This window comes from Dysidea avara, chromosome 6 (genome assembly GCF_963678975.1).
Source record: "Dysidea avara chromosome 6, odDysAvar1.4, whole genome shotgun sequence".
Lineage (NCBI taxonomy): Eukaryota > Metazoa > Porifera > Demospongiae > Dictyoceratida > Dysideidae > Dysidea > Dysidea avara.
Genome location: NC_089277.1, coordinates 3,827,746 through 3,853,330, shown reverse-complemented (window position 1 = coordinate 3,853,330; position 25,585 = coordinate 3,827,746). Strand labels below are relative to the sequence as shown.

General features: G+C 36.3%; 1 protein-coding gene and 1 long non-coding RNA gene across 4 annotated transcripts in view; both read left to right on the top strand.

Annotated features, from left to right (window-relative positions):
- LOC136258873 (uncharacterized) overlaps positions 1 to 25,585 on the top strand; it is a 76,325-nt gene that overhangs the window by 19,059 nt on the left and 31,681 nt on the right. For 2 of the 3 annotated variants that reach the window (XM_066052237.1, XM_066052235.1), the window contains one exon: positions 186 to 439. The exons of the other annotated variant lie outside the window; for it this stretch is intronic. In XM_066052237.1, coding sequence (XP_065908309.1) covers positions 186 to 230 — 45 coding nt within the window. In that variant the 3' untranslated portion in view covers positions 231 to 439. Of the gene's footprint in view, positions 1 to 185; positions 440 to 25,585 lie in introns of those variants that run through there. 3 annotated transcript variants of the gene reach the window in all.
- LOC136258886 (uncharacterized) lies at positions 22,372 to 24,365 on the top strand. The gene is made up of 4 exons (XR_010703087.1): positions 22,372 to 22,653; positions 22,954 to 23,169; positions 23,558 to 23,620; positions 24,142 to 24,365. It is a non-coding gene; the product is annotated as an uncharacterized lncRNA (long non-coding RNA).

Genomic DNA, 25,585 nt, shown 5'->3' with positions numbered 1-25,585 from the left:
AGTGAAACCCTGACAAGATAGTATTTTCATAGTTTGTATGTGGTTTGAAGATTTCAAGCAGTAGCTTACCACAGGCTTGTACTATATATGTACAAGATTCATTAAACAATGAAAATTTTATTGAGAATATCCAGCAGTAAATGTATTAATGATGACACAATTATTCATGTTCTTTTACCCGCTAGGAGCACCTATCAGAAGTTATCATTGTTGAAGACCGCCCAGGGTAGTCCTAATGTACATGTGACATACCAGCTTGTTATATATTCCTGACTCAGCATTCTACAGCTCACAGTAATCCATTATTAGTTTGTACATATTGACTGACAATCAGTTTGGTAGCATTATTATTAATTGATTTTGTACAAAGTATCTTTTTTGCTGTTGTGAATTTGTACCAGGCATGTGCAGTTGAAATACTTTTCTCACAATTACTTACTTACAGATGAATATACTAAGGCCAGGAAAATTTTATTCACAGATTATCATCACTGCTCACATGGTATTGATACAGAATTTACATTATTTTGTGTGACTTTATCTTGAATTCCAATAGCTAGCTAGCCATTGTATAGGAAAACAATCAGGGACAACTAAGTCATAGCATGTGCATGAATCTCCTGACAACAATCACAGTCTGGCTTTTTGTTATGGTTAAAACACTGCACAGAAAATATAACACATAATGTTGTGAGGCTATAGTACAGCATGAGGCAAAACCGAGTGCTGTATTAGTTTTGAGACATCCTTGAAAGCTATATACACACAAACATAGATGGAAGTGCTAGGTACCAAATTGCTATGTCATGATACCACACTGTCAACTCAAGACTTTGTGAAATGTCACATGCAGTAAAGTAGCAGTGATGCTGCAAAATGGTTGGCAGTGGATTATAAAACTTAGTGGGTAAATGTACAATTAAAATGTAGCTCAGTAATGAAGTACAGTACATTTCAATCCCTATAACAAAACTCTGGTGATAGACATTACCTTATACCAAAGGTGAATGTGTTGCATGTAGCTATATGGGAGTAGTGGAGGTGGTACAAGAATTACTGTATAGTACAGTATTTATGTTGCACAGGCAAAATACTCGGTCTCTTAGGTCAGTTGGAAAATGATGATAGTAAGCCTCAGTAGCTAGCCAACACTTACATTCTTGAAAACAAATTGTGCTACTTCTAAAAACCAGGCACATTTCGCCTGCAACTGGCAAGAACACGAACTTTAGTGTAATGGTGTGTAAAAGCTGATTATTATTTTAAAGCTTGCCCTCAACTGATTTTCACCGAAGTCAAAGCAGATTACAATAGTTTATAAAACACATCACAATGCCATGATGATGTTACAATGAAACAAGTCCACAGAAAGCTATATAGCTTTGTGGTTCATCCTATCTTTAGAATACTGTTCTTCAGTGTGGGATCCACATCTGGTTAAAGATAGCAATGGACTAGAAAAATTACTGCAAGATGGACAATGTCAGATTATAACTGGTCAAGTTCTGTTCTATACTGTAATCAATGGTCCACTTTAACCACACATAGGCACATTTCAAGACTACACATTAATTTTTCTATAAATCCATTTACGGTAGTACAGATACTATACCATACTTCACCAGTACGCAACAATCAACCCAACAGTATATACCACCCTCTCCATTTCATTATCCCTGATTACCAAGCAATTGTGATTACCACAAATAAATAATCCATGCAAGATTGGAATGATTTACCAAATGTCTTGATTGAAAGTAACACTCTACCCCTAGATACAAACACTTGAGTATTAGACCCCAAGGCTGCAAAATCATGAATTGACCAGGGAAACTATTACCTCAGACCCTGTATGTTTTGCACCCCATATGGTATTAATAAAGGAAGCCTAAGGAGTGACATACCCAAGGGGTGTAAGATGTAGGGAGCCTGAGGGCATAACGCACTGGATAATTTTATAGGCTTCATAATTTTAGCTAATTTGTCAATTAATTTTGCTCATATAGCAACATGTTACTGTAGCTGTACAAGTTGTCAAGTTTTACTATTACAGAATGTAACAGAAATAAACCATGCACAACCCTAGATTTTGAGATTTATCTGACAATATATAGGATGTTTATTTTTGCCCTTAGTTTAGAGAGAAAGGGCACTTGTATATATATTCCTATGCTTCACCATTGGATTTCTGTCCACTATTATGTTCCTGCATGTAGAGCTTAAAATTAATAGTAAATAATCATCAATATTGTATTGCAAACTGAAGAATGTACAAAATACTTGATGTTTTTAAATGGATGTGTGGTTAAATTGTAGTGAATTTGTAGATTGTATAAATGATCATAACCATGGAACAGAATAAACTATGAACTTGCTACAAGTATCAACATGTGTTCCTTGGATTAAGATCTTTCAGTTGACACTCAACTGTGAACAATTATGAGGAAAATTTTGCAATGGCTCCACGTATCAAATTACATGCCATGAGGTGTACTAACTATGTGGGAAGTTTCTTTATCACATGCAAACTCACAATCTACTATTATGAGTTTTCAGCACCTGAAATCTTTCATTTATGGTATATAGCTAGCTATACATTTAACACATAGATCAATTATGTGCATTGCTAAACTGAACATGAATTCCTCAGGTTTGCGCATGCTCCCCAGTGCTTTTAGCATCTGGCTTGAACCATAAGTTTTTCTACATCCCAAGCTCTATAGAAATGGTGTCTAACAACAGACTGTTAAGACATGGCCAAGAATGAAGCAAGCATTTGCTCTAAAGTGCTAGTCTTGAAATCAATATTTACATAATCCTTAGAGCTAAATGGTAGTAGTGGCTATAAGGCATGTGAGGCAATGTTTTTGGTTATCTCAAGACTTGATAAATTTCATGTGAGCTAAATGAGTACAATAATATTGGTAAGCTGGGGCCTTTAAATTGCACAATTTGTCAGTTGAATAAATGCAATCATTTGAACAAAACTTCTATATATCATAATTTAGCAAATGGTGAAAACTGGGTGAAGCCTGAAGCATTAGTACAGTGCTTCCTCTATTATCTGAACACTGCTGAAAAGCAGTAGTTTTCTACTGGTGCAGTCTTACCTTTTAAAAAAACTTGGTTATCCAAACGGTAAAAATGACTGCTCTATTAGAGTATTTTGTCAAAAGTGTATGTTCTATTAGAGTATCTTAACAGGGCTCTGTATATAAATGAATGGACTTTAATTATCTGAAAATTTTTTGGGCCCAAGAGAGGTGAGATAGCTGAGGGAGTACTGCACTTGTTTCTCATGGCTGAAATATTTTTGCTATTTGTGTTTTAATTGATTGATTACTTGATAAATGATTTTACCTCTTGATAATCGGCAGAGTCATTCTTCCTCATTGGAAGGACACAAATACACACATATATACAAATACAGGAACCTCCACCACCCGAATACACACAAACCCTCTCTGGGTCTTGTTGGTTGAGCAAGTAGAAAGTAACATTTGTTTGAAAGAAGATCATCATATAGTCTGATTTACACAGATGGCTGTTAAGACAGGCTTCAGTGTATAGGAATTCCGGTAATAAATTATGAGTGTATAGGGATCAGTTTCAATGATGGTTGTAAAGGAGGCAAGATCAGTAAAATTTTTCAAGGGTGTTGTTGGGTTATTTGTCAGTCCCTTTGTACAACAGTATGACCGACCACAGAAATAACAAAATTTCATATATTCAAGACAGAGATATTTAATAGAACAGTCATGCATGATTAATCAAGAAAGTTACTCTAATAGAACAGTTCACATGCAGCACTGACTGCTGCACTGTAGTATTAATTCTAGTGAGTATGGCCATGACATGGTGCTAGTGCTGCAAATGGACGTTTTTATGCTAGCTAATTGGTCATTTCTATATATTTGTCAACTACAAGGGGCATGAAGCTTGCTAATGATTTTGTGCTGTCTGCATTATAATCCTATTCAGTTTGAAATGCCTTCAAGCTATAAATCTCCGTATAACATCAGTAATTTCCCGTACACTAAATAGTGACCATTTTCTGTAGAGGGTATAACATGTATAAAGCGATGTTTTAGGCACTCTCATTACTGGTATGCCTCCCTCACTTTATATCAAAAGGGATATGACATGATAATCTAACAGAGTAGTTATATCTAATCTAAAATGTCAGACACAGCTGAAATAATTTATTTTTGACCTGCAGGGTCACTATTAAGGGGTTAACATACAACAGACTGTTCAATTAGAGTATATTTTGTCAAGCTGTATGTAATTGAGTAGAGCTCTGTATACTAATAATCATTCACTGTTCTAAACCCTAACTGACACATAGTTGCTTTAATAAAGGGGTCACACTGTAGTTTAGCATGGACGTGTTGCATAGCTACAAGAACACTCTTGTATTGTTTGAATGGAACAGAATGTCTTATTGTGTTGTCCTTAGCTACCAAATGCAGATGTGATAGGACAGGTTAACCAACTTGATAGATGATGTGTGTTTAATGAAAACTGATGACAGTGCAGAGACACAAATGGTATTATAGCTATTAAACTCATGTCTAATTAGTTAGGCCATTTCTGAGATAATTACAAGCAAATTTCATTTCTTTATTTACTTACTCATAACACTACACAGAAGCATCACTAGAACTTGAAACTATGGGGTACTCAAGTTTAACCTTAATTGTAGTGATAACAATATCATAGTTATATGTATATAGTTTCCATTGAATAATATGCCATGGTCTCTTATTAGCATGACTTTTCTTCCTCTCAATATATGTCAATACTGCTTAGCCCTTAGTAGATATGATGGTCCATCATTGTCACAGATGGCCATCAGTGTGTGTTGGCTGCACAATGTTGTCATCAATATCTTGAGGAAACATCTTTCCTGGCCCAGGATCATTAGATTTATTACCATTCAGTTGTCTTGTAGTTCTGAATTGATAACAATCAAAGTGTCACAAAGTGTCCTCAAGATCATTATCTTCTGTAATATCTGCATTGTCTTCATGTCAAATATGCTCTATGCCTGGTTGTTTGGCTGTCACTACAGGTAAGGTTTGCTCCACAGTATTAATGCTGTTTCACTGCAGAGTGCAGTGGAGCATGAAATTACTTTTGATGATGTACCAATGATGTGCTGTGGTAACTTGACTGCTTCAATATGATCATTAGCTACTAACATATGTCTACAATGCTGGTCTGCTTCACAGATGGTAATCTTGTGTGGGTGATAACAATTCTTGCTCATAATTTGTGGTGATTCTAATATGCAATACTGTTTAGCTGCTGAAAAGGGAGCACCACTAATTGAGGAATCTGATTATGAACAGTAGCTGGGGGATTACTAGAATCCTGATTAAAAGGGGGATCATATAAGTGCCACAATTGAAGAAAACAAGATAATTTTTGCTGCCACTACAGCAAGTTATATACCTATGTTTAGTATGCTAGTATTGCCTGTAGCTATTTAGTCTGTCTTTAATTTTGTCAGCATTTCTCCTGTATCCACAAAACAGGCCACTTATCTTTATGATTATTAATAGATTTGTGTTCCATTTTGTCTCAGTCTAGGCAGTATTTTGTACTAGTAGTTTCATGTATTACTAAATATGGAGTTAATACATGCAGTATTGGAACATGATTTGTACTGTATGTAATCAATGAAACAATATAATTAGCTTATGCTGTTTTGCAACACTGTTAAATGTTGCTATCAAAACCAATCATGCATACACAACATGTGCTGTTGGAGGAAACCTATTCAAAAGAGTTAGTTCTCATGATACACACTATGATAATGAAGCCAAGAGATATATACACTGCCTGTTACAGTGTGTGATTTTAACAGTGGATGGACTATTCTTTTGAATAGCTGTAGGTTTCTTTAAACATCCATGTATGGTCTTGATAATGTAGCTTAGCTACATTCAACAGTGTTACATAACAGCTGTGTATAAGCTATTACATTACAGGGTAGTGCAACAGTATTGTGTATAAGCTACACTACTGAAATCATATGAAAACATTTTTCACATAATGTTATGTAATCAATTTATAGGTTTTCAACTGGCTCTTCAACTTGTCAGATAAATGGTGTCTGACAGCAAATTAAGCCCTAGCTGTAATATTAAGCCAAGTATGAAGGAAACATTTGCTCTGAGACAGGTAGCAATACACTTGCTATACATGCATCCCCGAGGGATCTTGTTTGTTGTTAAAGGTATATAAAGTCTATTAGTAATTTATGGCAACTCTCAGTAGCTTCATCAATTGCATGGTTATGAGCCATAGATTTGCAACCTTATAACTGCAACAATGGTGCCTATATAAATAGCCAGCCAAACTTGTGGTAGCATTTCAAGACTGTGTTCAGAGTGCAGGTAGCTAACTATTATGAAACTCTTGAAATCAGCGTTCTAGGCCACTACCATCCTTCTGTAAAAGACTTATGGAACCTGTTACATTTTGTTCACCAGGATATATTAGTGTCAAAAGCAGCTCTAAGGAAAGTTTTGGATTCTGCTTCGCAGAAGTGTATTACAGCATCTCAAAGAATATTTATAGCTAGGGATTGTCGTGAGTGGTTTCCTGCCTCCCCAGACTGACTCTTTAGTTATAGTTAAATGTACATGCATGTATACTTATTTTATGTTTTGTACTCCCTTGCCATGCCCACCCAGGTGTTTTTAACCAACCCTGTCTGGTGGTCGCATGTGACCGAGGATTCCTTAATGTTTGTGTCTCATTATAATAATGATGGTTTTCTCTCAACAAAAAAACAAAAAAACAAAAAAAAAAGTCACTGCCTGCCAACAATAGCTGCTCTCCACCAATTATTCTCCTTATTGATAACTGCACATACATAAGTAGAGTATCTCGATCTTTTCTTGCAAACAGCGTCCCATAAAAGTGTGGGGGGGGAGGGAGCATGGCCCCCCTGTCTCCACCGCCCATGGGAGGTACGTACTCAACAATTGACTGCACGTACATTGCATGGTCCACTGAGAGAAGAAAGATCAGTGGAGCAGCATAGCCAGCACAGCGATCCGAGCAGCGATTACCTCTGGTCTTCTTACAGTGAGACATGAGCGAGGACATGAGTGCCACAATTCATTTCCTGTCAGCCATCATAGTGTCATCTTTTGTTTCACTAGCTACATATTAAAGACTTCGCTGCAGCTGGAATGGCCTGACTACATTTAAAGCTGTGGCACTTTAGCAGATTCTAAAACATACAAAATGTTCCTCAAGAATGTGCTTATCTGTCTAGGCAGGTAACTGCAGGTTGGGGTTCAGTTGAAGCACATACGTACATGTGTAATCCAATGGGCTGGTCATATCAGAATCACAAATAGTCCACTTAGTTATGACAAAAGTAATAGTATCCCATTGAGCTCTTCAATACATGTCCTGCTCTAGAATGGATTCTGCTATTCTCTGTCTATCAGCCCACTACATTGATACAATCTTTTAATCCTTTACAAGTAAAACATCAGCCCACTCATTCCTAGAGCTAGCACACTGCCATGTTGAAAATTTATTTTAATGGTGTACCTGAGGTATCTCAGAAAACTAATTATGGTCACTGCACTATGAGCCATCACTGATATTATGGTATATTACGTTCATAGATAAGGTAAAGGGTAAGCTCATAACAATACTATCTTGTATAAATAGCACAGGCTTTGTTTCCTTTTAAAACATTTTTAACCCAGCCCTGTAAACAAGTAGAGACTTTACTTGAGACGGTCCATGCAGGAATTTGATTTGGATAGGTCCCCAGTGTTTACTCAAGTTCTTGTTCATGGTAGAATGACATTGTTGTAACGGTAAGCATAAAAAACCATTACATGTTGTGTTGTACTATGAAGGTCTAAAACAATTGGCATGGCAAACAGTTGTGTGATATATATACATATCTACATGTATGCAGACTCACACGGTTTACTCATGTGAACCTATTCCCGTTAAATAGGTCTAAACTTAACATAGATAAGTTATCACTGTTATTTTTGCTGTACAGAAACCTCCATGTGGAGTATACAATCAGGGCCTCCCAGAGAAATTAAGAGGCCAGGGCAAAGAGTCAAAGTGTGGCCCCAGGGTCAAGGAGGATTCCACTCTGAATCACAACTTCAGCCCAGCTGAAGTCAAAGACAAAAAAAGGTCATTGTGTGCTGACAATGACAATAACCAAGTATATCTCCTTATTTATAAGCTTTACACTAGTACTGCTCCTCTGAAGAATACTGTGACTGCTCTATTAGAGTATATCAATCTTTTAAACAGGTATTCATTGGGCCCCTTTCAGGCTGGGGCCCAGGGCAAAATGCCCCCCCTCTCCCTGTGGGTGGCCTTATATACAATTACATTACAATTACATACATCGTGATCACTTAGCTATAATTGATACATTGCTTAAATGAGTTAATGATGGGTGCACTGCTGGATAAACCATTCTATAATGTGGAGAAGTGATAGGAGTAGAGGTATGCATCAATTCTCGAGTATGGCTGTAGAAACATTGATTATCACCTTACATGTGTTTAGCTCACTATTTGAATTAAACAGTTTCCACTTTGAACTTGGACTTGTTATACATTATAACTAGTTTCAGGTTATTGTGTCACTGTTCAAGAGTTGGTAGGTTCAAGTGGTGTAGTGTCTCAGTTACACTGACCCAGGGTGAACAGTTGTTTGTAATAAACACTAGCAGCTCTTTGTTGACTTGGACCATTTCTAATTATGTATGTATGCTACTGTTGGTGTGGAGATACCGAGATACCAAACAATTAACATGTATTTCAAAGTAGGACACACCATTGCCAAATAACACGTTTTCTTATAGAGGGCAAGAGGAAATGTTTCACCATAGAAAGGCATTGGCTGAGTTAGCTTTGCAAACAAGTTGAATGTGGTTTTTCATTTAAGGTGTTCATCAATTGTAACGCTTAAGTAAGGGGCAATTTGATTTATAGAATTGATGTTTAGTGTTCCATAAAGTATGTTGAATTAGTTGTTGTTATCCTGTTAGTAATCTTGAGGTATGAAATTGAAAAACATTTGCCAGTCTTCACTCCATTTCACTATGTCATCAAGATCTCTCTGCAATGCTAAACTATCCTCAGTCAGATGAAGTAAAAGAAGCATACAGTCATATTTGAGAGTCCTCAACTGCTGGTAAATCATCAATTAATCAAATAAAGACCCAATACTGTACCTTGTGGTGGCAGGGGCAGATCCAAACTGATGGAAAGAGGGGGTCAAAATGAACTGAGCCACTACATTGTCTGGTTTGGTAAGGTGAGACCAAAAAAGCCCATTGACCCCCCCCTGTATCCGCCCCTGTGTGCAGAGATGACCTCACACTGTTCACTACATATGCCATTCAGTACTATTTGCTTTCATCTGTATTGAAGAAGTCTCACATGTGCGACTTTATCAACAGGTTTGCTGAAATCTAGAAATATTGTCCTGCCATTGTTGAGTATTGTTGCAAATTCATGAATGGTGTAAATTAAGTTGTGTTTCACAAGACTTTTTTCTGGAAACTGTGCTGCTCTTACCAAATAAGTTGATATTCCTCCAGATGAGAGCTGACATGCTCTTAGACCTTGCAACAATGGAGGTTAAAACCAGGCGATACTGTAGTTAGATGGCAATTTGCAATCTCCCTTTTTAAAGACAGGCACTACAATAGCATGCATGCTTCCATTCAGATGGAAGACTACCTTGGTGTAAATGAAGAGACACTGCAGATTAACACAAGGGATGGTGTAATTATGATTTGCAAATGTTTTTTTTTTTGTTTCTTTTTAATTGAAATGGAATCCTGATGTTTTGTTTCCTTCAAAGTTTTTCTAATAAATTTTTAACGCCTCCATTACTAAGTTCTCAGTAGTTATGTGGTACAGAGCTTAATCTTCTCTACCAAAGACAGAGAAAAATTAGCCATTTAACACCTTTCCCTACTCATGTAACAGTGGTCGTATACCACTGTGACAGTAGTCCTCCCTTTAATTCTTAATGTAACTCCATAATCTCTTAGTTGTTGAGTGTGTTCCAGGAGTAACTAAGTGCTGAATTTACAAGTTGTGGGCTGGGGTTGACGACATGCAAGTTGGATTTTTTTTCTTTATCTGTCAATACCTTTGCCAAACTTAGGAGGCTGTCAAGCAAAATTGAGAAAGATGCTTAATGGTGGAATTCATTTAAAGAGGACTTGAGAAGTGTACAAGTTTTGACGGAATCATATCTAGATACTTGTGGCACATTTCTTTCAACACATTCCATATGACATCATCAGTAGGTGTATGTTTATCATGTTGTTCTAAAAAAATAATGATGTTAGTCACTGATAGCATCATTGTCTGCCCTGTTCCAGAGTTTATAATAATGGTTGGTTTATTGACTTTATTCCAAATGCAGTGGACTCTATAGCTATATGGTCACTAATCCCTGACAGTGATTTACGACTAAGTACTAATGATGGTCTATTAGTCAGAAAAAATGTCAAGAGTATTTGCAGATCTCTGCAATCTTTGAGAAAGGTTTCACACAGAAGGACTGGGTAATTGTTATCACTGCCTATAAATTGGAACTCCAATTTATATTTTGGGGAATTAGCATCACCTACAATCCACACAACAGAGCTAGGATTGTTATCTATTATACCCTGCAGGATAACACAAAGGTTTTACAAATATGTTACATCAAGGTTAGGTGGACAATACAGAGAGCAAACAATTAGAGGAGTTTGAAGAAATAGCAGCAGAAATGAAAGAAAAACTTTCAAACACACCTTAAGTAGTTAAAGTCTAAGTAGCTAAAGTCTTTGAGCAGGCTGTAGGACCAGCTAGGTGTCCTACAGACCTTCAGCACTTGTGCTGTAAAGCATTAATAAATAAACTAGTGTCCATTTGGTTCTACTTGGGGTACTTAGAGATAATGAGTTACTCTCTAGAATTCCTATGGATATAATTACATGAAAATAACAAGGAGAAAACATCCTGACCACCTGGTAGACTCCTGTAAGCATTCGAGCGTAAATCGGATGGCTGCAGGTTCGAGGCTACCTAGGTCCAGTCATGGATTTTTTCTCCTTTCTCCAACTTTTCAAACACACCTTAAGTAGTTAAAGTCTAAGTAGCTAAGGTCTTTGAGCAGGCTGTAGGACCAGGTGTCCTACAGACCTTCAGCACTTGTGCTGTAAAGCATTAATAAATTTTAAAAAAAATAAAAAATTAAAGTCACTAACAGTAGACTCCAGACCTGGCATTTATTTTCCAAATATGCTGGAAATCTCCCCCAGCTTATAATTAAGATAGGCACTTATTCAAATATTATCATACAATATGAATAATCTTTAGTGCAGTTTAGAATTCAAACATGTGACTATACAAGTATTATTGCAAGTAATCAGTAAAACAAATCAATGTAAGTGTTACCAAGAGTAAATCTAAAACAATCTGTATTTTAACAATAAAACACCTTGATTGTATATAAGATGACCATATATGTAAAGCAGTAATAATAATAAAGTATTTCCTTGTTGGTGTGTGTTCTATTAGAGTAATTAAACAGATAACCTATTCTGCATCAGTCATCCAAACAAGCAGTTGCATGAATGGTTATATATTGTCAAATTATTATCAAATTTAATATCATAATAAAACCATCAAAGATTTTTGGCATTCAAGTACTCATGAAAACTGTGTGGAATCATAAACAGTTCACAATTTATCCTGACAAGCAATACATAATTATGCTGTATTAAAGTATGTCATAGTTTGATTATAGTGCAGGTAGCCTAGGGATTGTGGTATGCTTATTTAACTGATTGCAAATAATAATTGTTTGCTAGGAGATAAAATGTTCTTTCAACTGAGTATTGGTTTGATCATTCAGTCTGTATCAATACTAGCACTTGTGCAGCTGGAGTGTTAATCATATAGCCTTTTTAAAAGTATTGAGAAATGCTACTCATTGCCTGACAAAATGGAAGAATTTCTGAATGTTGATCCTACAAAAAAGTGCGACATCGAACTCCAAAGCGTTTGTAATGTCATGCATTTCTTGATGCTAAATGCAATAATTTTTAATAATGGCTGTGTCAGCACATTGTTAAAGTTTAGTAGCATTATCATCATTGCAGCCATTTCTTGGCTGCCACCTTTGATTTCACAACTTTTTTCACCCTGGATTTTTAGGGCCACACCATTTTTTCACAGCTTGGCTGTTTTTTGTTTGGATAATTGTTTACTTGCTAAAGAATAATAGTTTCAGTCCTTTATAGGAGTTTAACTTAATCTATAAGTTTAGTATTTTAAACCAAGTGTTCAATACACATATATAGTAATATTATTGCCATGTAGCTACTTATAGTGGACAGTTGATTATCCTTTTATCCAACTTCTTATTAGAGTCATCAGCAGGTGTAAGTTCTAGAAGTTCTGTATATTAATGAATGATTGTGTACACTTGATACTCTTTCCCATATATCAGTTCAGATCTCACTGTAATTTGTGTGAGCATATTGTCATTTAACTAACTGGTTATACAATGCATTTCTATATAGCATACAACTAATCTCTGTGTACAAACAACAATGTGATTTCTACTGATAATGTATCATCAGAAGGATGAGATGGGAGAGCTCCTCAAGGATGTATCGTCCCTCCTGACTTTTGTTCTCCATCACCTCCACCACAGCCGATGAGCTATTGTAGTCTTCCTGTTGTTGGTAACTACCCAGAGCCTGTTGCTGCTAGCAACAAGGAGACTGAGGTGAGATACAGGCCTTCAGCTTGTAGGTCCCTGGTGGGGTAGTTAGTGAGCACAACCTTATGATGTGTGAGAAGTACAGTATACAAGTAATACAGAGGATTTTGGTTGTGTTCAATTATTTCTGCATTTCATGGAATGCATCGATGACAATGACAAATGTGTGTATGATAATTCTTTGATGAGTTCTGTACATTAAATATATAGCTGGAATGCCATTAGAACATCGTTTTGTAACATAATTTTGCACTCAGTTATATGCTTTCTCCAATTTACTCTTTTCTGATTCATTTAATACATTTGTTCTGCTATACAAATAAATAGCTGGATTCACTCTATGTTCCTTTACAATAGTGTGACTGCTCTATTAAACTATTCTAATCAAGGGAATAGTTTGTTTGCTACAAATTTCACAGTATAGAATAGTTGTACCTTGTCTAAATGTGCATGAACATTCAGCTGGTCTTTGATAGCAGTTTGTCCATGTAGTTATCATATCACACTTGTGGTTTTCAAATATTTTGCACAACTTTACTAAAAGTACTACTTACTCAATCAATAGGAAGTTTGGTACAAAATGTTGATATGCTCTTATACCTTCTTCCCCAAATGTGAAGCAAAAGTAGATAAAACACACACTAAAGTCTCTCTGATCTGATCTGACACTTCTTTAACACAGAACACCGTTATAATCTGAAAATGTTTGCTGTACCTCAATAAAATAAATAGTTGTTTATCAAACAACTCAAACAACAATAATCTTATCATATACAAATTGACTGTTCTATTAGAGTATTTTGTCAACAAGTGTATGAGTAATTGAACAAATGTCTGAATGACGGAATTTAGTTATTCAAACACCTTCCACCATGTTAGTTTGGACATCAGCATAGTTAGTTGTTGAGGTTAATACAGTGTATGCAAATTACAGTGATGCCATGTGTTGCTATCAGTATAAGATTGAACTGAAGGTACAACAACTTTGAAGGCATGTTTCTTAGAAACTACCAGACCAATAACGCCCAAATTTGGCAAAATGTTAATCTCACCCTACAAAGAGTTGCACTACAGACAATTAGTTGAAAATTGGCTCTACACATCCTTTAGTCTGCTACATTCCTGTACCAGCTAGTATCGGCTGTACTACATTCAGTGGAAGATCTAGTATAACTAATGGCTGATGTTGTTGAGGCTATTTTTGGTCTCAAAAATGGCTTATTAATATGGTTTCACTTCTACTTGTTTTACTGCTAATCACTAGGGGCAACACACTAATGAGTGTTACGATCACATATTATATTGGTTGCAGTGTTATTAAATGTTTCAAGATCAATTGTGCCATTATCAGGAACTTGTAGAGAGTTCCACTGAATAATTGTACTAGGTAAGAAGGAATACTTGAACATGTTGACTCTTGATTGCAATTATGGAGGTGGTTCAAAATCCTCATTTCTAGAATAATATAATTTCTCTAGTTAGCTACACTAAGGAAATTTCTGCTTTTTTACCTGATGTTGACAACATTAAAGGCTGGTGTTGTTACACTTCTAAAGTAAGACAAGGTCAACTGCAGGAGTGGGCATAATTCCCCCTTCCCCTTTACCAGTGATATGTGAATTTGTTTTTGATAAATGAACCCCATAATGGCACTCTCTTTATATCCAGTGTTTGCCCTCCAGTGCTTAACTGGTACCTGCTCAAATACTCTAATAAAACATACAACATTGACAAAATGCTTTAATAGAACAGTCATTATTATCCTTCAGATATATTTAGGGGTTCATTTAATCACTGTATCGCTGGTTGTACAGACAACTTGATGTAGCATTCAAATGCATTTGTACCTAGGGTTCACAATAGACAAACTATTGGTACAGCAGATATCTAAGTGCTTGCCCAATGCCTGATTGTATCATTCCGCTGCATGCCAAAGATGTTTAATATAGTAGTACAGCTTCTTTGCTACAAATGGTGGGAAGTCAGTGTAGTCTGTATAGACAGGGAATCCCAGCTGTAACCAGTTGGCATTTCCTTGTTGTGCATTATGTCAGAGCACCTATCGGACTGAAATGTTGTCAAATCAAGTCTGTAGTGATTAATGAATTACACTTGTCTGAAGGCATCATTCAATCATTCAGCTGAATAGAAATTTTTCAAATCAATATATTTGGTTGTACTGAAGGCACTTTTAGCTTGGTTATACCTCAATCATCATTGCTGTCAAGGCACCCATTATGAGGCTGGCTTCTGGTCAATAGTTTTTTTTGTGGATATACTGTATATATCTTGATCTGTACCATCCTGTATGATATATATCTTGATCTCTCTAGTTCCTTAAGTGCATTAGGTTCCTAGCTGCTGTAAACTTAGAATCTAAAGGACCCTTGGAAATCTCTCTCTGGCCCCTGGCTACACAAGACAAGTCTGGTTTTGATACTTAGCCATTTTAGTAATGAGAACCTCACTTTGGTTATATCCAGGACACGTCTCTGTACATAGTTTAATAGCTGTAATTGTTTTATTACAGTGCAAGAAGACATCATTGGATCACACGCAATGGAGAGGAATACTAGGACCACAGATGAGATGGACTATCAAATAGTAAGTGTCAGTATGAGTACAATTAACATTTGCTTTTTAGCTAACTTGAAATTCTGTAAAGATAAAATCACATTTTACTAAGCTCATGAACAAATAGAGTTGTTCAGTGTTTTCAATTTTGTGACCAATTCCTCAAGAGAACACTTAATAAACACAAACCCTGAGAGTTTGCCATTCAACGTCTGTAACTGTCCAGTTGTAAAATGACTAAAGTCATTACTGTCTGGTCCCAACTAATATTTACATCAAGAATTTCATAAGTTTGTATTGAAGTGCTTCTCCTGCCATCACCTAACATAATACTGTATTAATGTTAGAACAATTGCATCTGTGTGTCGTGTGATTCCAGGTTCAATGTGGGATTTTGTTATTATTTTTCTCATTTCCAATCTACCTGGTGTTAAGTGACAAATACTATTCACAGGTGAATGAACATCCAGGTGGAACTTTAAGTGTCCATATCTTAACCTGTGAGACATAGTTCAGCCTTCTGTAGTTTACTAGTCTGAGTGCTCTGGAAAGATGCTGCTGTGTTTATAGCTTTTATATATGGGTTTGTTATTTGTTTATCTCCGCTTGTACGTATAGTCAGTTGTTTTTTTCAAGCACATATGGTGGTAGTTATTGCTACATTTATACAGGTAAATCTGTCTACTTTGCACTGCCTGTGTGTTTTAGCTGTGCTACCATTCACGATTACTGGATTGCTGGACTTAATAAGCTTTTTGTTAATAATGCTATAGGCAATGATTATGTTGTGTTTTTGTGCCAGTGTCAGGCAATGTGTGCTATGTTACACAAGAATACTGAAGGTACTTTTAACATAGCAAGTATAGTTGTGTAAATGATTTTATAGGATCTACATTTTATAAGGATTGTAAATTGAGCAGTATACAAACATGTATTCCTACCTGTCTGTCATATAGCATGTGCATTTTTCTTAACACTGAGTTGAGACATAAAAATATTAATTGTGCACTCTCTATTATATAGAATGGATTAGACTACAGTTAGCTGTTTGTGCCTCTAGTAAGCAAGAAAAAACATTGAGAACCCTGGGTGTGTGGTGTATGAAGTGGTCTACATATAGTGGAAAGGTATAAGTAAATTTGGTAGTTCATCCATAACCATATAGCCTATATTTGGATATGATGTATGTCAGCCATCAACAGACATACTTGCTATATGTATTCTGTTGCTTTGATATGAATTTTCTTGAAGTACACTAGAGAGAGAAGAGTAGAGAACCCTCTTAACTGTTGAAGTACACCAGCAAGAGTTGAGAACCCTTTTAACTGCAGGACAATTAACACTGTGGACATTACAGGCTCATTTTTGATGGGTTAGATACTCTCTTCTCCATTATTGCTCTTGGTGATACTGATACCATGTATATAGGTGTGATAAGTGGACTTACTGTGTCATGACATAACATAACACATCACAACTACACAACAGGAGCTGTTTCAGGTGTTGGACAACTAATAATTCAGTTTTAGTACCAGCTATTACTCCACTGTTATATAACAAGACTCCAGCTACTGTTAAATCATGTAATACCACACATTTCCATGATAGTACAATTATCAACAAGAGCTTACTGCACTGACTACACAACAATAGTACCCCCCAAGGTCCAGTGGTGTTCACATGACTACACTTTTTTGTAACATAATAACATACCTATACCCTGCCAGCCTCCTAGTCAACCAACACCATCAAGATCAATACCTACAATCTGAACACAGTCTTTCTGTTGAACTGCTGTCACCAGACCAATTTATAGGCATGATTTTCTTTATTACCACACATTTTAGCTGTATTCATTTCTAGGAAGCCTAGTGAGTTTTGATAGAACCCCTATCAACAGATTACAAAACTATATGAGGTATGTGTTCTTGCCTTTGATAGAGGAAAAGAAGTAGTGTGTTGTAATTGTAGTCCATTTTATCAAGCTTTTAAAATCTTTTCAGTTAAAAGAGAGTAGTGAGCCTCTTCCTCTGTCCTCCTTGTGTACTACAGTGTGTACTATAACATGGTAGAGTATAAAAATTTTAGGTGGCTATAGTCCATCTAGTACTTGGCCAGTTTATTGAAAATCTCAGAATGGCGCTACACAGACATTATTTTCTTGTTTTGTGAAAAAAATTGTCTGTATTAAAAATTATTTTTGTTGTTGTTTTGTTTAGTTTGAGGTAGCATGGAGAACAATAATAGATTTAAAGAGGACAGTGAAACAGACATCAACGTGAGGACTAGTTGCAATTAACCCTTGGAGTGCCAAGAGTTAATTGTTTTGTGTGGCTGTGCAAAATTGTTGTTACTGTACCACTTCAACTGCAGTGTACTTCATTTATAGATTAAAACAAGGTGTCATTAGGCTTCTCTTGATGAGTTTAACAAATAAAATGTGTGGGTTGTTCCGCAAGTGCTTTATTCAAAAGTTATGGTGATATTTGCTGTTTGTCTTGGTCTTCCTCACTTCTTGACGGACTCTTAGTGTACAAAAGTGATAGCAATAAATTCTTTTCAACCATAGTAGTGTATTACATCTAGTGATACTCCACTATAGTAGTGTATTGCATCTATAGTGATACTCCACTATAGTAGTGTATTACATCTAGCGACACTCCACTGATTCAGACAAGGGATCAACAAGCTCAACAAAACCAGAGACAAAATTTTGAAATCTTTTATGATTTCAAGATTTCTAATTATCATTAGCTAGTCCAGACAATATACAAGTCTACAACATTTCAGACCAGGCTTCTTGCGGATCCCTCAGATTCTTCTTGGCTCATTAAATTTATAAAAGGCAAATACCTTACAAGGCTACAATCCACGTGATGTCCGAGGTGTTGTCACCACACAAATTGCTATGCTATTTGCTGCTTGTTTTGTGCAAATCGGAGCCAAAGCTACTGCAAATGGTTCAAATTGCATTTTATACTGGTTTGTGTGCTAATCGAGGTGATTATAGTAATCATGGTCCTGCTATAGAAAATGGGGACAAAGTCGATCCACGTGTTGTTACCTGACATTACGGATCTGAAGATAGTACATCCATATGTTTGTTCAATTTCAATTTTACCGTGAATTAATATCGTGCACTACTCCAGCTTGTTTCAGTACTTTTTATCGATGTGTTATGGTCCCTACTCTAGTTGAAATTTCCTAATTTTTCTGTGTACTTGTTTTAGTACACAGTATGTAGTCCCAGCTACAAATATGTAGATGTTAGAAAGTGGGTATTATCCTAACTCCATGCCATTTTGTTCCACCAGAAATCATGTTGAGATGAATACTCAGTTCAAAAGACACAGCATTACTCAGACTCTTTTTTCTAATTCTCAAGTCCCTCCCTCAACCAACTTGGCAACCCTTTCTTCTTGGAATCTGAATAGGTAAAAAGAACTAAAGAGACCTGTTCATTAATTTTCAATGTACAATTGGGTACAGTACATTTAATGTACAAGCCTACCCAGTAACAAAAATTGTTTGCAATATGGTGCATATGTATTATAAAAGGAAAGAGAACAAGGATACTGGTGCTATGTTTGAAGCAAACCAGCAGCTTGCATCCAGATGGCCAATCTTGTTGCTGACCACATTGTTACAGTCTATATACAAAGGGAACTAGTGTGGACTCCATTGTCTTTAACACCTATGCAATAATCTGTTCACCCTGAATGGTTCATTGAGTTGGTGTATACCACCAAAGTTTCACGCTAAGCACCTGAATCTTCAAAGGTTCTAAACTATTCTACTTACTTTAGTGAATATCTTCTTTAATAATACTCACCATAGATAATATATATTATCTATGTAGTCACACAACAGTAACAACTTTAGTGCATGCATCTGCCATTTTAATTATTACGTAGACTCTAACCTGTATAATCTATGACACTAATCATATGATTCAACATGAATTTTTGCGGTGGAATTTGTTTGTATGACATCAAAACAACACATTTGGTGTAGGAGGCAACTACCACAATATTGTATGACTCCATATAACAACCAATCATGGGGACAATGTATGGCTTCGCACATGCATATTCACACACATATTAGACCCCACTTGTGTGGCTTTTGGTTACTTAATAATAATTGTCATATCAGACCCTACTTGTATGGCTTCCACTTGTATGGCTTTTAATTTAACACATAGAACAAATTATCAGGACAACATATAAGCCAACACATAATTATAACAAATTGTCTGTATAGTTTCATACCGAGTATGGTGTGTATGCCAACATACTTGTATGGCTCATAGAACACTATAAAAATCTAACCCAGCTGAAGACAGCATTCAAACAGAAAACACTTGTGTTCAGAGTGCTGCTATTATTTTGCTGATGTTGGAAGCAGCTGGCTGGTTGGAGTCTGATACAAAAGGTGTGTATATTTTGTGTTAGAAAAGTGTAACCATGTGTTAAGGTGAATTACTTCTTCATGTATAGTATCAAATCAGTAAGCAAGCTACATGTATCATTTTTGCCTATTGATGATTGCATGGTTACAGAAATATAAATAGATGTGGTTTTTGTTCAATTAATAGTGTAGCTGTGTTGTTTACCAGTTTTCTCAACTCTTTTAGCTTGTTATATAACATAGAACACTAAACTGTACATTATTTCCTTAAACCTAGGAACAGATGTATTGCAATATTGTATCACCATAGCTCAATGTGTAGTTCTAGTTGTTAAGTTCACAGTAAGACTTATTATTGCACCTATCCTGACCTTCTTGTGTATATAGAAAAGCACTGCTGTGACTACAAAATGGAAAAAATAGCATGAAGGAGTGGGCAAGAGACTAATACAGCACGAGGTGATGCCGAGTGCTGTATTTGGCTTTGAAACCATGTCAGAGTGCTATTTTTTTCATATTTCATGAGTGTAACTGGTTTAAAGTGCTTTCTGGTCCTCTTTGTTTGGAGTGTTCATTTTGTAGACTCAAACCGCATTAGTTTTCAGCTATCAGACAATCGCTAAGTGTCTACATAGTACAAGTTTAGCCATAAAACAAACAGATAGCATCATTTTGGCTACTTCTGGCAATTTAAAATATTATTCACGTGATCAATAGCACTGTATTTTCCTTTCAGTGCTGTATGGAATTAATAGCACTCTTAATTCATTTGATTATCACCCACACAAATGCTTTAAATAATAGTGTATAGTACAATGTATTGAAAATGGTTTGAGGTGGAAACTGATGAAGTTTTGCAGATTGTCAGTAAACTACAAAACTTTTATCAGGGTGTATCCATTCACTGGACTGGACTACTGGACTCGCATAGAATTTGCTCAAACATATTTTTTCGACCACAAACACCTCTTTCAACCACTAAAAGTGATTACATACCACACATGAGGCTAGGGCTCTCCATGTCTTGTCATATTAAAGAAGAATCTGTCTTTATTTAAAATGTATTTATTAAGGCTTTACAGCACACTAAGTGCACCATGCTGAAGCCGCCTGAAGGCCTGTAAGATGCCTGTTTAAAGATGTTATGTTTGGAAAAGTGTTATAGTTTTGGTGGTCTATTTAATGGTATAACTTTGATTTGAACTCTTGTTACACTAAAGGTATTTTTTTTTTCAAATATGTGTAACCTTACCTTCCTGTTTGAAAGTGTGCACATTGGGAAGCTTAAATGTAACACTGCGTACTCGTTGCCATTTACAAACATTACAAACCAAAGAGCTGGCAAAGCTAGAGTGAATGTGCAGGCTATAGAGGTGATTCTATATGTTACATAATGTAAAATGTATATATGGTGTGCTATTTTACAAAAGCAGGCTAGAGAAAATGAACATGTAATAACAGTGTTAACAGTGCTTGAAACATTGCTAGCAGTAGGCAAATTATTTTTTGATAACAAACTACACTAAAGTTTTAGTGCAGTTTTGTGATCAATGTACAAGTTTTATGTCTCATGGTGAATGGTATCAGTTTCTAAGACACTTTTTAGTTAAATCTGGCAAGAAATAAAACAAAACAAACAAACAAAAAAAAAACTGAATCCAGTAGTCCAGTGAATGGATACACCCCCTTTTATCATGAATCTAGTCAGATTTTAAATTCAGAAAGATTAAAAACCACAAACGAGTTTTTAGCAAATTATGGCAGCTTATCACATTGGCGAAACTTTTTCAACCTTGAACCATTTCCAATATATAGTATAACAAAGTGTGTATTAATTGTAAATGTAATAATTTTAGACCATTTTAAGCTATCGAGTAATTTGTTTTTGCTTGACCAGTTCTTGAAGCCCTCTATGCCTATTGAGGTAAACGTGACTTTTTTAATGAGTGAAAATTTATTTTGTTGTCTGTGTTATTATTTTTAGTTTAGTTTAAGAAGCAGTTAACATGGAGAACAATGCTAGGGCTAAAGAGGACAGTGAAGCAAACATCATAAATGTGAGGAATAGTTGTAGTAATTATTCTTACAACATGGCATGCATAGTACAGGCCTGCCAACCTGGAAAGTAAAAAAAATCTTGAGATTTCTGTACCTTTATTGTATTGTGTTAAAAAAAAATCTGGTAGATGCTATGCTGAGACCAAAAAAAAAAAAGGTCTCGACTTTTTAAACTTGAAATCCGTGACATTCGCGCTACAAACCGATCCAACGAAGGTTAGTGAAACCGTGAGAGTTAGCAGGCCTCAAAAACCGTGAGATTCGATCTGCTGCCCTTGAGCAGGGTAGTGAAACCGTGAGACTCACGGTAAACCCGTGAGAGTTGGCAGGCCTGATAGTATGCTTTGAGATACAGAGTTGGGGGTAACGCGTCACAAATGTAACGCATTACGTAATAATATTACTTTGTAACGCATTACATGACAAAGTAGCGAGTAATATATAACGGATATTACATCTGGAAATTGTAACGAATAAAACGCGTTAAGTTACTTCCTTTTAAGGTGCATTGTATCCAGGCACGTGATTGATTGCATTTTGGGTCCAGACAAAACTGGAGATAGCGTTGTAGGCATGGACAAAGAATGATAGTGTATGGGGAGTGCCCTTGAGGCCAAGATACAACAACAAAGTATATATTTGTGGCTGAACTACACACTGTCTTGCTCGTGTCACTTGTAGTTGTAGGCTGGTAGCTTGTATTTAGAAGGTTGGACTTACTTTATAGTTTGTAATGAACAAATCAGTGTAATATGTAATATTATTACTAGTTCAGTACAGCCCTCAGAGTAATGAGTACTTTTCTCGGTAAGTAATATGTAACTGTAGCACACTACATCACGTAAAAGAACAAGTAATATATAACTAGTTACATTTTTAGTGTAATGACCCCAACTCTGTTGAGATATTCTGGTATCACTGAGAAATCTCCTTAAAATGTCCTGAGTAAGACTTCAAGCACATTTACTTGTGTATTGTTTACCCATGGTACTGTTGTATGTGGACATAATCAGTTCAGATTTCCACTGCATTTTGTGTTAGCATATTGTTGCATGGCACGTTTAGTTTAGGGAAAATGCAGTGGTTATTTTATTTCTGCCACTACAGCTTACAAGAAGAAATATCTGTGTACAAACAACAAGTGGTGTGATTTCCACTGATCATGTACCACCAGAAGGATGGGATGGGAGAGCACCTCAAGGGTGTATTATCCCTCTTGACTTTCCTTCTCAATCACTTCCTTCATGGCCAATGAACTATGTTAGTCTTCCTGTAGTTGGTAACTACCCAGAGCCTGTTTCTACTAGCAACAAGGAGAATGAGGTGAGACACAGTCCTTTAGCTATGGTTATACAACCTTGTGATGTGTGAGAAGTTAAATGCAACCAGGCTGTGTGGCTCTTTATTGGGTACTTGCCTATAGACTGCAAGTTGTATAGGGATCAAGTCACCTCTTAGTCTCAGTGTTCAACAGACTACAGATTGTGTAGTCTGGCGCTGCCGACCCTATTTAGGCACTTATACATGTGCCCCAAAAATAGGGCAGTATAAGTGCCTAAATAGGGTCAGCGGCGCCAGACTAAGAGTTGTGATGCACAGATCCTGATGATTAGTCTCAGAATAGACAATTAACAAATAAATAACCTTAATGCTGGAGCAAGAAATACATTGTGCTGTAAACAGATTTTGTTTTTGTATTTTCTATCTTCAGCTAACTGAACATGTGGAGAACTACAGTGTGGAGCCTGTGTCACTTAGCCTTTCTGATAGTAATGTAAGTTAGAAGGTATTTTACAAAGAATATTCATTGTAGTGCTGAAGCGAATGTCAATTTTTACTATGTGAACAAATCGACTAGTTATTCGATTTTTCTTTTAGTATGAATAACCACTGAAATATGCCACTGTGTTCACAATTTCAAGCTTCTAGATTGGCTCCATCTGATGATAGCTTACTAAAGTGCTTACGAATATTTGAATATCATGTTAATGATACATATAATGTCCCCATATAGAAGGTATATATATTTTAAAGGTGTTCAGTAGTGTGGAAGCCATATGTGTAAAAGTGTAGCTTAGCAACATGCTGTTACTTATCCCACATTGTTCTCATTCATCTTGTAGAAATTCTTATGTGTATATATATATATGTGTGTTACGGTTTCAATAGCTGCTCTTGAAGAATTTGTTTTCAGCAGAAATCTGATTCAAATAGAAAAGTTTATATATTGAAAATGTGTCCAAAATAATTTGATTTTAGGATATTTGGATAGCATGTGTTATTTTTACCTGCTAGGACCTACAGGCTATAGTATCATCTCAACATGTAGATGTCACCATTGCTCACAGTGTATCACAATCACAATGAAGATCACCACCTTACTGATTTGACATTCTCATCATCAACCATTGGCCGTGCATCACTTCACAGTTTTGTATATATCACTGGTTTGTACATATTGACTCTTACAACATAGCATTGACTTATTTTTGTACTGTTTGTACTAGTAATAGCATGGGTAGCAGTGAAATTTGGGATAAATACCACGAGTGTTGTATTGGAAATGGGGATAAATTTCACGAGGCGAAGCCGAGTGAAATTTACCATTTTCAATACAACAAGAGTGGTGTTTATCCCAAAATTTCACTGCTATACCCATGCTATTCCCAGTTAATACCATACCTGCTGTATATACGCATGCTGTGCATTAGCGTTGCGTAAACACTAATTGGCGCTACATTGTTAACATAAATTTCTAGCCAATGAAATTGCAATTACAACTTTTTCACTGCTGTCAGTGAAATACGGGATAAATTTCACTGCTACTATTGAGACTTTTGTATGGGCAGTGAAACAGGTATGGTATTAGTACCTGTATTGTCCAGTTGACATTGTTTTCTGTTAATTATATACCAGAAGATGCATTAAGCTATTTGTGTGTGTGTGTGTGTGTGTGTGTGTGTGTGTGTGTGTGTGTGTGTGTGTGTGTGTGTGTGTGTGTGTGTGTGTGTGTGTGTGTGTGTGTGTGTGTGTGTGTGTGTGTGTGTGTGTGTGTGTGTGTGTGTGTGTGTGTGTGTGTGTGTGTGTGTGTGTGTGTGTGTGTGTGTGTGTGTGTGTGTGTGTGTGTGTGTGTGTGTGTGTGTGTGTGTGTGTGTGTGTGTGTGTGTGTGTGTGTGTGTGTGTGTGTGTGTGTGTGTGTGTGTGTGTGTGTGTGTGTGTGTGTGTGTGTGTGTGTGTGTGTGTGTGTGTGTGTGTGTGTGTGTGTGTGTGTGTGTGTGTGTGTGTGTGTGTGTGTGTGTGTGTGTGTGTGTGTGTGTGTGTGTGTGTGTGTGTGTGTGTGTGTGTGTGTGTGTGTGTGTGTGTGTGTGTGTGTGTGTGTGTGTGTGTGTGTGTGTGTGTGTGTGTGTGTGTGTGTGTGTGTGTGTGTGATAGTGGAATGGACCACTTGTAGTTTTGTTCATTCAGGACGAACAACATGGGAATAGTAAGTGTAACCACTAATTATCTACTACATGTGTTGAATTGTGTTATAGATGAGCAAGGATGGGAATGTTTGGTCAGTAGATCTGCAAGAAGCTATAAGATAATATATGATTTATGTACCTGTATATACTCAACCAAGGAATGTAACATAGGGACACATTGTAGGTTGATCTGTGACCACAGTTAAAGTCTTTATCAGATAATTTCAACTTGACCTGTGATTTGAACTTTTCTTATTGAAGTTTAGACCACTGTT